The sequence below is a fragment of the Hypanus sabinus genome, chromosome 7 (assembly GCF_030144855.1).
Source record: "Hypanus sabinus isolate sHypSab1 chromosome 7, sHypSab1.hap1, whole genome shotgun sequence".
Lineage (NCBI taxonomy): Eukaryota > Metazoa > Chordata > Chondrichthyes > Myliobatiformes > Dasyatidae > Hypanus > Hypanus sabinus.
In genome coordinates this window covers 102770254-102785468 of record NC_082712.1, presented here as the reverse complement: position 1 = coordinate 102785468, position 15215 = coordinate 102770254, and the positions used below count along the sequence as shown (strand labels likewise).

Sequence of the window (15215 nt, the reverse complement as noted above, 5' to 3'; positions counted from 1 at the left end):
TCTGAATGTTAAAAGGCCTGAACAGATTAGAAATGGCAAAGTTACTTCCCATGGTAGGGGATTCTAGGATAAGAGGGCACAACAGGATTGAAGGATGTCCTTTTAGAACTAAGACGCGGAGAAATTACTTTAGTCAGAGGGTGGTAAATCTGTGGAATTTGTTGCCACGAGTGGCTGTGGAAGCCAAGTGATTGGATGTATTTAAGGCAGAGATAGATAGGTTCTTGATTAGCCAGGGCATCAAAGGGTATGGGGTGAGAGCAGGGGAGTGGGAATGATTGGAAGAATTGGATCAGCCCATGATTGAATGGCGGAGCAGACTCTATGGCCTACTTCTGCTCCTATATCCTATGGTTTTATTTCTATAACTAGCCCACACACAAATGGACCCAGCAAAGCTGGCAACCATGAAGGCTGAGTTTACTAACATGGAAGCTTGGCACTATATGCCAGTCAAATAGTCTCTGGGCTTCACCCCTTCATATGGTCCCTAAATTCAATGGCGGTTGCCGCCCTTGTGGCGATTACCAATGCCTTAATGAGGCCACAACCCCTGATCGTTACTCGGTCCCACACATTCAGAACTTTTCAGCATGTTTTGTTAGAAAATTAATTTTTTCCAAAGTCGATCTAGTTAGGGGCTACCACCTGTATACTTGTGTGCTCAGAGGACATTCCCAAAATGGTTGTGATAACCCCATTTGGCCTCTTTCAGTTTCTGTGCATGCGTTTGGGATGAAAAATGCAGTGCACACTTTCCAGTAGCTGATGGACTCTGTATTAAAAGACTTTTCTTTTTGTTTACTTGGATGACATACTTGTCGCCAGTGCATCCAAATCCAAACACATTTCGAGTACTTATGCCAACATGGATGATTGTCCATGAGCTACTGAACTTTTGCTTCCCCTGTATAGTGCGCTTAAAGACAACATCCCTAATCACATGTTTGACTGGTCAGTGGACATGACCAGAGCAGTTAATGAAACTAAAGAAGTTCTTTCCAACGTGACCCTACTGGCACACCCGCTCCCCAACACACCTGCAGCCATTACTACTGACGGCTCAGACTATGCTGTGGGTGCTGTGCATGAACTTGGTCAGAGGCATGTTGCAGCTATCCGTCTTCATCAGCCTGTAGCTCCATTTCACCCCCCCCCCCCACAAGGAAGTACAACATGTTTGACTGTGAGTTTCTTGGTCTCCATCCGGCTGTCCTCCATTTTCGTTTTCTTCTAGAGGGTCGGCTTTTCACAGCGTTCATAGACCACAAGCCCCTCGTGCACACAATGGTCAAAATATCAGACTCTTGGTCTGCCCAACAGCAACCCCAACTCACCTACACATCAGAGTTCACAACTGATGTACAACATAACAACAGAAAGATAATGCTGTAGTTGATTGACTCTCACAGCCAGTCCTTGAGGCCATACATACAGGGGTTGACTATGCTGGCATTGTAGCTGACCAAGAGGTCCAGGTTTACCGAACAGCAGTCAGGGGCTTGCATTCTGCTGACATTAAGTTTGGGGAAGCTGGGGTTTCTCTTCTGTGCGATGTCTCAACCGGTTGTCCTCACCCATGGAGCCCACAACCTAGAGGCATACTGCTTTTCAAAAACTGGTTGCATTAATATTTGTGAGGCATGGCCTCAGAAAAGACGTGAGTGATTGGACTGCAGCCTGTGCGGAGAGCCACAGGGAAAAAAATTAACCGTCATGTCCAAGTGCCATTGACTTCTTTTGAGGTTCCTGAGCATCAGTTTGACCATATCAATGTGGACCTGGTTGGTCCTCTTCCTCCTCACGCGGTTTCAGGCACCTACTTACCATGGTGGACAGTACCATGAAGTGGCCAGAAATTGACCCTCTAGCATCGATGATAGCCGCAGACGTGGGCTGGGCATTCATCAGCACCTGGTTTGCTCAGTTTGGTGCCCCATCTGATATTTCCTCTGAATGCGGTCCTCAATTCATATCAGACCTACGATACATCATGGCCTCTGAGAGTGGTTTCACTGCTCCTTAAAGGTTGCTCTAAGGGCTTCCCTGACAGATGAGTTTTGGCATGATCGTCTCCATGGGTCCTGCTGGGGTTCAGAATAGTCGTTCATAGCTGAATAGGTATACGAGCAACCATATGAGTGCCATATGATTTTAATCCTGACACCACAGCCACTTGGTTGTCCTCTCAACAGCATTCCACCCTCTTCAGTAAATTCAGTCCTTTCGTACCTATTCCTACCTCCCATGATGGTGTACAGCCTGTTCCACATTTAGAAATGGAGAGAGAAGACTTTTATCATAGATAAGATGGGTAAACTTCAACATATTTCAGTAGATTGCCTTAAACCAGCCCATCAAAATTTGGAGGATTCTGCTACCATGCCCCTGCCATCATGACATGACCATCAGTGTGTCAACAAACCCTCTGGACGAGCTAGAGGCATCCACTGTTCCTCCACCCATGGAATATGCGGCCTGAGCTGGGTGTTAACACTGGTTTTAGTGAATTCTGGTGGGTGGAGGGGCTGTGTAAGGTAATGAAATGTGTGGACACATTCATAATACACAACCACCAACATTGAGTTGGGATTCACTTTGAAAGACTGGTCTGATGTGATGAGGTAATTAAACAAAGGGATTTACTGCACTTTGTATTCAGTATTGTGGTGTTCAATAAATGAGTTGCTATGGTTTTTTCTAAACATAAATGCCTCCACCGTCTTATTTGTGAAAACTTACAATTGCAATTGCACTCACTTTGCCCTGACACTCTTGAACTTCCAGCATACTGTTAGTGTGTTCTATAGTGAAGACTGATGCAAAATATTTATTCAGTTCATCCACCATTTCTTTGTTCCCCATTACTACCTCTCCAGTGTCATTTTCCAGCAGTCTGATATCTTCTCTCACCTCTCTTTTCCTCCTTATATGCCTGAAAAAAAGTTTGGTATCCTCTTTGACATTATTGGCTAGCTAACCTTCATATTTCATCTTATTCTTCCTTATGGCTTTCTTAGTTGCCTTCTGTTGGTTTTTAAAAGCTTCCCAATCCACTAACTTTCCACTAATTTTTGATTTATTATATGCCCTCTCTTTTGCTTTTTATGTTGGCTTTCACTTCCCTTGTCAGCCATGGTTGTGTCATACTGCCTTTAGAATACTACTTCTTCTTTGGGTTGTATCTATCCTGCACCTTCCGAATTGCTTCCAGAAACTCCAGCCATTGCTGGTCTGCCATCATCTCTGATGGTGTCCCCTTCCAATCAACCAGTCCCTCTCTCGTGCTGCTGTAATTCCCTTTACTCCACTGATACATCCAGATATAGCTTCTCCCTCTCAAACTGGACAGTGAATCTATCATATTATGATCACTGCCTTGTAAGGGTTCTCTTACCTGTGTAATCAAATCTAGTTCATTACAAAATACCCCATCCAGAACAGCTGATCCTCCAGTGAGCCAAACCACAAGCTGCTCTAAGAAACACTCTCATAGACATTCTATGAACTCTTCCTCTTGGGATCCAAAATCAGCACCAACCTAATTTTCCCAGTCTACATGCATATTGAAATCCCTCATGACTATTGTAACATTGTCCTTTTGACATGCATTTTCTATCTCCCATTGTATTTTGTAACCCAAGCCTGGCTACTGTTCAGAGGCTTGCATATAACTCCATTACGGTCTCTTCACCTTCGCAGTTTCTTAACTCTACCCACAAAGATTCTACGTCACCTCTTTCTAAGGATTTGATTTCATTTTTTACCTACAGAGCCATGCCATCTCCTTTGTTTATCTGCATGTGTTTTTGACACAATATGTATCATTGTATGTTAAGCTCTCAACTATAATCTTCTTTCAGCCATGATTCAGTGGTGCCCACAGTTATAGCTGCTAATCTCCAATGCACTACAGATCCTCCACCTTAGTCCATACACTGTGTGCATTCAAATATAACACCTTCAGTCCTGTATTGGTTACCCTTTTCGATTTTGTCCTCATCCCACTGACTGCAATTTGGCCCCATGATCTGCTTGTCCTTGCTGACACTCTCATCGCACACTGCCTTTGCTTGCTTACCAACTGCTCCATCCTCAGCCATATCCCCTTGCCAAATTACTTTAACTCCTTCCCAACACTTCTAGCAAACCTGCCTGCAAGGATATTCAGGTGTAGCCTGTGCCTTTTCTGCAGGTCAAACCTTCTGCGGAAATCTGAAGCCCTGCGCCCAGTTCCAGTTCCTCGGGCAAACATTCATTTGCCAAATCATTCTATTCTTACTCTCGCTGGGATGTGGCACTGGCAACAATCCAGAGATTACTAAACCAGGAGGTCCTGCTTTTCAGCTTTCTGCCTAGTTCCTTAAATTCTCTCTTCAGGACCTCCTCCCCTTTCCCAACTACATCATTAGTGCCAATATGCACTACTGGCTGCAGAAGTTTGATCAAGGTATTTGATCAAGTTTGGCAAATGGAGTTCAACCCAGAGAAGTGTGAGGTGGTACACTTTGGAAGGACAAACTCCAAGGCAGAGTACAAAGTAAATGGCAGGATACTTGGAAGTGTGGAGGAGCAGAGGGATCTGGAGGTACATGTACACAGATCCCTGAAAGTTGCCTCACAGGTAGATAGGGTAGTTAAGAAAGCTAATGAAGTGTTAGCTTTCATAAGTCAAGAGACAGAGTTTAAGAGTCGCGGGGTAATGATGCAGCTCTATAAAACTCTGGTTAGGCCACACCTGGAGTACTGTGTCCAGTTCTGGTCGCCTCACTATAGGAAGGATGTGGAAGCATTGGAAAGGGTACAGAGGAGATTTACCAGGATGCTGCCTGGTTTAGAGAGTATGCATTATGATCAGAGATTAAGGGAGCTAGGGCTTTACTCTTTGGAGAGGAGGAGGATGAGAGGAGACATGATAGAGGTATACAAGATATTAAGAGGAATAGATAGAGTGGACAGCCAGCGCCTCTTCCCCCAGGGCACCACTACTCAATACAAGCGGACATGGCTTTAAGGTAAGGGGAGGAAAGTTCAAGGGGGAAATTAGAGGAAGGTTTTTTACTCAGAGTGGTTGGTGTGTGAATGCACTGCCTGAGTCAGTGGTGGAGGCAGATACACTAGTGAAATTTAAGAGACTACTAGACAGGTATATTGAGGAATTTAAGGTGGAGGGTTATATGGGGGAAAGGGTTTAAGGGTCGGAACAACATTGTGGGCCGAAGGGCCTGTACTGTGCTGTATTGTATTTGAAATGACATACACATTTCAGTGATGGAGAACAGAGAAGGGGGTGATAAAAATATAAAGTTCAGAACAAAGGGAGCATAACAAAGCTGGGCCATTGGGGATTGTTTTGAGGAAGGAATTAGGAACGCCGTCACCCGAAAGCAGTAGGTGACAGTTCAATAGCCAAGTCTGACAGGTACCTGCAGCACAAAGGCTCCGCAATCACTGTCGTTGTTTTGCCTCGCAACATTCTGCAAACACAAAAGGCTAATGTTAGTTCTATGGCTGTTGTGTCAAATTGGAAGATAACCCTGGGATGCAACAGGGATATTTTACTCTTAAATAGGATAAAATTACTTACTTATATTCCAGCTGCTTACATATGGAAACATAATGGATTAATAAAATTAATTCACAATCAAAATGGCATCACCTTAGTCTAGATTATACTGTTTCAGATTGCAGCGTACAGATCAGCAGTTCTGTTTCTCATCTTACAGAACAGAGTCCGGTCAAGTGTCCAGACGCTCAGTGTTTTTGGAGTTAAACAGTCTGATCTCACTCACTTCAGTGACACTGGCAATGAATCAGGTTGTCCACAGGGCTGGACCCAAAGACGTGCTCGTGCCTTTGGGGTGCTGCCCTTGGCCTTGATGTTCCACGGGACATCAGAACATTGGAATAGCAAGTACGGCTGTCAGAGGCCTCTGCACTTGAGCGACCTCAATGGTAGCAAAGAGTTTAACCATGTAACAATTACAGCACGGAAACAGACCATCTCGGCCCTTCTAGTCTGTGCTGAACGCTTACTCTCACCTAGTCCCATTGGCTTGCACTCAGCCCATAACCCTCCATTCCTTTCCTGTCCTTATACCTATCCAATTTTACTTTAAATGACAATACCAAACCTGCCTCTACTGGAAGCTCGTTCCACACAGCTACCATTCTCTGAGTAAAGAAATTCCCCCTCGTGTCACCCTTAAACTTTTGCCCCCTAACTGTCAACTCGTGTCCTCTTGTTTGAATCTCCCCTACTCTCAATGGAAAAAGCCTATCCATGTCAACTCTATCTATCCCCCTCATAATATTAAATACCTCTATCAAGTCCCCCCTCAACCTTCTACGCTCCAAAGAATAAAGACCTAACTTGTTCAATCTTTCCCTGTAACTTAGGTGCTGAAACCCAGGTAACATTCTAGTAAATCTTCTCTGTACTCTCTCTATTTTGTTGACATCTTTCCTATAATTTGGTGACCAGAACTGTACACAATACTCCAAAATTCAGCCTTACCAATGCCTTGTACAATTTTAACATTACATCCTATACTCAATGCTCTTATTTATAAAGGCCAGCATACCAAAAGCTTTCTTCATCACCCTATCCACATGAGATTCCACCTTCAGGAAACTATGCACCATTATTCCTAGATCACTCTGTTCTACTGCATTCTTCAATGCCCTACCATTTACCATGTATGTCCTATTTGGATTCCTACCAAAATGTAGCACCTCACACTTATCAGCATTAAACTCCATCTGCCATCGTTCAGCCCACTCTTCTAAATCTCTCTGCAAGCTTTGAAAACCTACTTCATTATCCATAAGTTTGATGCTGATTCTCAAGTCGGAGGAACTCAAAACAAAGTGATGCTGCAGACTGTCGCATCAAAACAGTGATCTGTTTGTCTCCCCTCTCGCTGTGGCAGAAGTTCTCAGTGAGAGAGAGCCTGTGACATGTCCAACTGTTGGGATGAATAAACAAGAGAAAATCTGCAGGTGCTGGAAACCCAAGAAACACGCTCTAAGTGCTGGAGGAACTCAGCAGGCCAGGCAGCAAAGTTTCCGGCTGAGATCCTTCATCAGGACTGGAGAAAAAAAGATGAGGAATCAGAATTAAGAGGTGGGGGGGTGGGAGGAAGAAACACAAAGTAAAAGTGAAACCGGGAGAGGGGAGGGTGAAGTAAAGAGCTCGGAAGTTGATTATTGAGAAATACAAGGCTGGAGAAGAGGGAATTTGACAGCAGAGGGCAGAAGGCCATGGTGAAAGAAATGCCATCAGGCTGGAGGCTATCCAGACTGAATATAAGGTGTTGCTCCTCCAACCTGAGTGTGGCCTCATCATGCCAATAAAGGAGACAATGGAATGGCATGTCGGATTGGGAATGGGAAGTGGAATTAAAATGGGTGGCCACCGGGTGATCACAGTTTTTCTGGCAGACGAAGTGTAGGTGGTCAGTGAACCGGTCCTCCCAATCTACGTCGGGTCTCCTCAATATACAGGAGGCCACACCGGGAGCTCAGTACATGACCCCAAAAGTCTCACAGGTGACGTGTCACCTCATCTTGTAAGACTATTTGAATGGTAGTGAGGGAGGAGGTGTAGGGGCAGGTGGGGCACTTGCAATGATAAGTTTCAGATTAAGGATCAGTGGGAAGGGATGAATGGACAAGGGAGTCACATAGGGAGCAATCCCTGCAGAAATTAGAAAGTGCAGGGGTGGGTGAACAATGTGCTTGTTGGTGGGACTCCGTTGGTAATGGCTGAAATTATGGAAAATTACATGCTGGACGTGGAGGCTGGTGGAGTGGTAGGTAAGGACAAGAGGAACCCTTGTCCAGGTAGCTGTGAGAGTCAGTGGGTTTATAATAGACATCAGTAGATAGGCTGTCTCCAGAGATAGAGGCAGAGAGATCAAGAAAGGAAATTGAAGTTTCTGAAATGGACCAGGTGAATATGGGTGGAAGTTGGAGGCAAAATTGATGAAATCAATGAGCTCTGCATGCATGCAGGAAGCAGCACCAAAGCAGTCATCGATGTAGTGTAGGAAAAATGCGGGACGGTCACCAGTGTAGCCTTGGAACATAGACTGTTTCACGTAGCTGACAAACAGGCAGGCAGAGCTGGGACCCATGTGACTGCCCATTACTATACCTTTTGCTTGAAAGAAGTAGGAGAAGTAGGAGGAACCAAAGGAGAAATTATTTAGAGTGAGGATAAGTTTCACTAGACGGAGGAGAGTGGTGGTGGAGGGGAACTGGTCAGTTCTGATGTCCAGAAAGAAACAGAGAGCTTTGAGGCCTTCCTGGTGGAGAATGGAGGTGTATAGGCAATGGACATCCATAGTGAAAATAAGATGATGGAAGCCAGGGAACTTGAAATCCTTGAAAAGACCATGTGAGGCATCACAGACGTAGGTAGGAAGGGACTGAACTGGGGGGGGTGGGGGGGGGGAGAATAAAACTGAGTCGAGGTATACAGATACCAGTTCAGTGGGGCAGGGACAAGCAACAAAAATAGGTCTACTTGGACAAGCAGGATCATAGATCTTAGGCAGAAGGTAGAAATGAGAGATGTGAGGTGAGGGAACTCTGAGGCTGGTGGCAGTGGATGGGAAATCTCCAGAGCTAATGAAGTCTGTGATGGTGTGGGAGACAATGGCCTGGTGCTCCTTTGAGGCATCCTGTTTGAGGTGTCTGAGAGTTGTCACTGGGCCTCTGCAAGGAGTAGTACGCCAGACTACTACAGCACGCCCCTTATCTAAGGGTTTGATGCTGAGGTTCGGAGAGAGTGGAGAGCAGTGCATTTGGAAGGAGTGAAGTTGAAATTAGAGAGAGCAGTGATGAAGTGGAGATGGTTGATGTCCTGGTGGCAGTTGGCAATGAAAAGGTCCAGAACAGGCAGAAGAGCAGAACGGGTTGTCCAAGACAAGGAGGAGGGTTGAAGACGGGTGAAGGTGTCATTAGTGCAGGATGGAGAATCCTTGCCAAAGAAATGGGCTCAGAGACAGAGGTGGTGGAAGAAGAGCTCAGCTTCATGGTGGGCGCAGAACTCAGTGAGGTGTGGGTGCAGGGGGACAAAGGTGAGCTTGATATGTCTGTGGAGAGTAAGCATTTAAGGTTATGTATTGTATATATTCTCTGATATTAAATGGAACCATTGAACCACACAGGACAGGGAAGTGACGCTAAGTAACCTTCCCCAGCTGAGGAACTGGATTATCAAGCTTTCCTTTATGTCAATGAAAGGATGGAGCAGCCTCAAGGATAGACAGAAGAGGTGTGTGGAAAAACAAGCCCACTGGTAACTCAGAAATCCCCACTTTGACAATCATACAGAGGCTGGTAAATAACTAAGGAAGCCAATAGAGGCAAATACTTGCAGAACCAGGTTTAATATCATTGACATGTCATGAAATTTGTTGTTCTGCAGCAGTAACAGTGCAATATACAAAAATCACAATAAGTATTTATAATAAATAAATAATGCAAAATGAGAGAAAAATAGTGAGATAGTGTTCAAGGACCATTGAGAAATCTGATGACAGAGGGGAAGAAGTTGTTCCTAAAATGTTGATTGTATGCCTCCAAGCGCTCCCTCCCGGTTGGTAGTAATGAGGAGGACATGTCCTGGGCGGTGGGAAGTCCTTCATGATGGGTGCAGCCTTCTTGAGGCATCAGCTTTTAAGATATCCTGGATGGTGGGGAGACTAGTGCCTATGATGGATCTGGCTGAGTTTACAACCCTCTGCAGCCTTTTCTGATCCTGTGCAAATGGTAATGCTCTGAATGTTACACCCCTATAGACCGTCAGGCATCGATGCTACATTCCTTGTAGTGAATGAATGCAATCAAGCAGGAATCCCCAGCCACCAAAGAGAAAAGCAGTTTTAGTAATAGGCACATTGTTAGGGTCTTTAGCTTGGGGCTGCTTTCCCCAGCGGACTCGCAGATATCAGGGCTCCAACTTCCCCTGTAGACTTACAGACTCGCAGATCCAGAGCTTCTCCATTGGGCCTCTTTTGCCAACTTTGGTATCAACCCAACGATGGGAACTCCAGACCTTGAAGTCTGGGCTTGCCAACCTGGGGGTGGGGGTGGGGGGTCCACTGGTCCTTGTACCTCTGCCTGCATGGACCTCTGATACTAGGACACACCATCATGGGTGTACTCACCAACCTGGGGGTGGGGGGGGGTCCACTGGTCCTTGTACCTCTGCCTGCATGGACCTCTGATACTAGGACACACCAACATGGGTGTACTCACCAACCTGGGGGTGGGGGGGGGGGTCCACTGGTCCTTGTACCTCTGCCTGCATGGACCTCTGATACTAGGACACACCAACATGGGTGTACTCACCAAACTGGGGGTGGGGGGGGGGGGGTCCGCTGGTCCTTGTACCTCTGCCTGCATGGACCTCTGATACTAGGACACACCAACATGGGTGTACTCACCAACCTGGGGGTGGGGGGGGGGGGTCCACTGGTCCTTGTACCTCTGCCTGCATGGACCTCTGATACTAGGACACACCAACATGGGTGTACTCACCAAACTGGGGGTGGGGGGGGGGGGGTCCGCTGGTCCTTGTACCTCTGCCTGCATGGACCTCTGATACTAGGACACACCAACATGGGTGTACTCACCAAACTGGGGGGGAGGTCACTAGCAATCGTCCTAGCTGGCCTTTGGCTCACTGTGTACTCCTACCTTGTTTCTGACCTGACCTCAAAATCCTCCATGTCTGTGTCCCTAGACTCTAACCTGACCCCAAAACCACACTTAGTCTGTTGGTTCAGATTGACCCTTGGCAGCCCAATCTGTCCCACACCAGGTCTGTGTAACGGGCAGGGAAAGAGGCTGCAAAGGGTTGTAGACCCAGCCAGCTCCATCATGGACACTAGCCATCATTGACAGCATCTTGAAAAAGTGGCACCCTCACCCATTATCGAGGACATCTTTAAAAGGCGGTGTATCAAGAAGGTAGCATCCAATACTAAGGACCCTCACCATCCCGGACATTCCCCCTCTTCTACTACCATCAGGAGGTGGTACAGGAATCTGAAGACCCATACTCATCATTTTAAGAACAACTTCTTCCCCTCCACCTTCAGATTTCTGCACGGTCCATGAATACTACATCATTATTCTTATTTCATAATATTTATTTATGATTTATTGCAACTAACAGTGATTTTTATGCACTGCTCTGTTCTACTGCCACAAAATGACGCATTTCACAACATACTGTATGTCAGCAATAATAAACCTGATTCTAGTTCTGAACCTAAGCTTGTTACAATACCATGGTTAAAAAAAATGGGATGCACTCAATTTATAAATAATCAGAAGCTGTTACGGTCAAATAACGGGCTTAACTTTTCCAACAAGTTAGTTATTTTCAATATACATGACTGATTTTGCAGGCTACCCACCATTTTGAAATATCCCTTCCAGTCATCGTAGAAGTCACGTCTGTTCTTCTTGGCAGCTTCTGCCTGAAGGTACTTTCCAATGTGCTGGAAGGGAGATGAGATTTCAGGCTACAGGGTTCAGTTCATACACCTTTGGACACCACCCAGCCCATGGAGAGAAGCCCACCCATAGGGAGCCTGGCTACTTCCACAGTCCTTCCAACCTGAGTTGTTTCATAGTATGCCCACAACTCACTAACCCAAACTCATACGCCTTTGGAACATGCAAGGTAAATGGAGCACTACGCAGTCACAGGGAGAACGTAAAAACTCCTTACAGAAAGGGATGGGTCACTGGTGCTGCAAAATGTCATGCTAATTGCTATGGTACTATAGGTGAATAAAGGTGACTACAACCTTACAGTATAGAGATGAAGAAGAATTTCTTTAGCCAGAGGGTGGTGGATCTGTGGAATTCATTGCTGCAGACAGCTGTGGAGGCCAAGTGGAGGTTGATGGGTTCTTAATTAGTCTAGGCATTGAAGGTAACAGGGAGAAGAGGTTGAGAGGGACAATAAATCAGCCATAATAGAATGGTGGAGCAGTCAATGGGCTGGATGGCCTAATTCTGCTCCTATGCTTTATTATCTACTTTGTGATAAATGCACCTCAACTATAAGGTGTACAATACTACCGTTGGATGCTGTATGACACTTGGAAACAGTTCCTTCTGCATGAGTCTGTCATAGAGCACTAAGGCACAGAAAAAGGCTGTACCAAAAATTCTGCCTAGCACCATCGACCTGCAACTGGACCATAGCCATTCATACCCCCTCCCACCCATGTACATATCCAAGCTTCTCTTAAATGTTGCATTTGAACCTATATCGACCACTTCCTCTGGCAACTCATTCCACACTAGCATCACCCTCTGAGTGAAGAAGCTCCCCCTCAGGTTCCCCTTAAATATTCCACCTTTCACCCTTAACCAATGACCACAAGCTCTAGTGTCACCCAACCTCAGTGGATAAAACCTGCTTACATTTGTCATGCTATAATACCAGAAAACAACCTTGCTGGATTTGGATCTGTTGTGGTGTAAGATCACATGGCTTCTATTTTTGCCATGTAGAAAGTGGGAAATAACAGATCTTTTATATCTCACACAGTGTGGGTTCCATTGCCATAATCCTCAAAATCAATGCTGGAAACCAACTCCCTCTGCTGTACCTTGGGGCACCTCCGGTTCAGGGTGCGCTGGGAGTCGAAGTACGTTATTGTCTTTTGCCGCACATCAACAGAGACCAGGGACCAGTGAACCTCCAGATGAATAGGGATCAAGAGCAGATCCTTGTTAAAGATGTCAACCTGTGGGATGAATGTGTAAAGCAAAACGTAACTTTACGGTTCATGACCGGGTCTGTCAGCGTGGGTAGAAGTGGCATTAGTCAAAGTCCGTGAAACTCCCCTTTCAAGTCAAGAGCTGCACACTGTCTGGTTTGGTGCAGCATCCCCTCACAATATATGTAAACTATAGTGAACTGTCAGGTCAGCAGAAAAGGCTTGAGTCCACCACCATTGCAGGGCTTGTCTGTGTACAGATCAAAGAAGCAGACATTACCCACCCTATAAAATGCCTTTTCCGAAAGCTCCCTTCTGGAAAGTAGTCCAGGGCTAATGAAAGAAAAACATCACACCATCTTAAAAGTTTCTTTTCTCAGGCAGTTTAATCGGATCAATCATGCTAGTTAGCCCCCCCCCCCCCCACCTCTGCTAACTATTACTGCAGTATAAACACTTTAAACTACTGTTTATAATGCTGTTTACATTGTAAATACAGGCGTTATACACATCATATTTTATTCCACTCAAACTTTGTATTTTATATAATTCTTTATTCTTTACAACTGATGAATGTTGATGCTTTTTGCTGTATGTAGTGCCAATACACTACAGCAAGTTCCTAATGATGTAAATGTACATGATGAATTAAGTTGATCTTTCATTAGTTAAGGCATCAAATATTATGGGGTTAAGTCAGAAGAATGTTGAAAGAGAAAATAAAAAACAGCCCAATGAAACATGAAGGTGGCTTCACACAGGTGAAGTGGGAACATCTTTAGAATTTAGAGTAGCTTCAATAGACTCGACCCAGCTTCTGCAGGAACTTTGGCCACAAGTGTTGAGATCATGGAAGTTATGGGTAAAGTTCACTCTCCCCAAGATAGACCTGGCCTGGATGAAAGGGCTGGGGCAGAAACTACTTTGGGAGTAGCTTGCACTGTACATGGCACCACTCTCAGGGGAGAATAGGGCTTGGGGGGAGGGGTGCAATGGAATCTTACGTTTTTGGTCCATCTTTTCACGCCATCATATCCCTTTGTTCTCAGCTTGTCATAAAAAAAGCTGTTGAAGAAGTGTACCTGTGTGAAGGAGACAAGTTGTTAGACATCTGTAACCATCATCTGCATATCCAATTAGTCCCATCGAAACCACAATAATCTTTCCTCTCACCCACAGCATTCCTTACTCTGTAACCTGTAGGTTAAATGGATGGAGTAGAGGAGATCTCCTTGCTTAATGCAGGGTCAAGTGAATTCAGGAACAGTGAGATAGACTGGAGAAATTGGAGAGGTTAAATGGACATGACAAGGGCTTTGCATTAGTTAGTTAGGGAGACACGTCCAACTGGTAAAATGTTGCAAGCTTTCGTGATCTGAAGGTCCTTTGGAAGTTAAGAATGTGGCAAAACTCTTGTTAATTACAATCGGTTTACAAGGGTGGAAAAATGTAAAAAGAAAAACAAAGGGAGAAGGTAGTCGTGGTTGTTTCATACTCAGACGACAGATAATCAAAAATTACAGTGATATCAATTAAACTCCTGAAAGAGGAGGATCTTTCTCTAAACACAAAAATACAACTGCAGATGCTGTGGATCAAAGAATACGTACACAACGCTGGAAGAACTCAGCAGGCCAGGCAGCATCTGTGAGAAAAGAGTAGACAAAACCCCCACTCCTGATGAAGGGTCTCGGCCCGAAACCTTGGCTACTCTTTTCTCACGGATGCTGCCTGGCCTGCTGAGTTCTTCCAGCATTGTGTACGTATTCTGAGGATCTTTTTCTGTTGCACCTAATTCCCTAAATGAACCTCAATGTTAATCCTGCCCTCTGCCAGCGTTACCCAACCCTTATGTCAAATTTAATTCCGTCCTCCATCAGCATTACTCCATCCCTCAGTCGGCATCAATTCCACCCTCATCAGCATCACTCCATCCCTCCACCAGCGTAACTCCACCCCTCCGCTGGTGTCAATCCCGCACCATCAGCGTTAATCCCGCACCGTCAACATTAATCCTACCCTCAATCAGCATTAATCCCGCACTGTCAGCATTAATCCTGCCCTCAATCAGCGTAAATCCCACACTGTCAGCATTAATCCTGCCCTCAATCAGCGTTAATCTCGCACCGCCAGCGTTAATCCTGCCCTCGGTCAGCATTAATCTCACACCGCCAGCGTTAATCCTGCCCTCGGTCAGCATTAATCCCATACCGTCAGTGTTAATCCTGCCCTCATTCATCCTAATCCCACACCATCATCGTTAATCCTCAATCAGCGTTAATCCCACATCATCAGCCTTAATCCTGCTCTCAATTAGTGTGCATCCCACACTGTCAGCATAAATGCTGCCCTTCTTCAATGTTAATTCATCCCACCATCAAAATTAACCCTGTTCCCCGTCAACATTAATCCTTCCCTCCATCAACATTAATCTTGCCATTCATCAACCCAAGTGAGTTG

At 45.4% G+C, this 15215-nt stretch overlaps 1 protein-coding gene across 2 annotated transcripts in view; it reads right to left on the bottom strand.

Annotated features, from left to right (window-relative positions):
- Nucleotides 1–15215, bottom strand: part of LOC132397064 (sentrin-specific protease 3-like) — a 65046-nt gene that overhangs the window by 14310 nt on the left and 35521 nt on the right. For both annotated transcript variants that reach the window (XM_059975321.1, XM_059975322.1), the window contains exons 7-10: nucleotides 13760–13837; nucleotides 12645–12782; nucleotides 11436–11519; nucleotides 5427–5477 (exon numbers count right to left, since the gene is read on the bottom strand). In XM_059975321.1, coding sequence (XP_059831304.1) covers nucleotides 5427–5477; nucleotides 11436–11519; nucleotides 12645–12782; nucleotides 13760–13837 — 351 coding nt within the window. The remainder of the gene's footprint in view (nucleotides 1–5426; nucleotides 5478–11435; nucleotides 11520–12644; nucleotides 12783–13759; nucleotides 13838–15215) is intronic.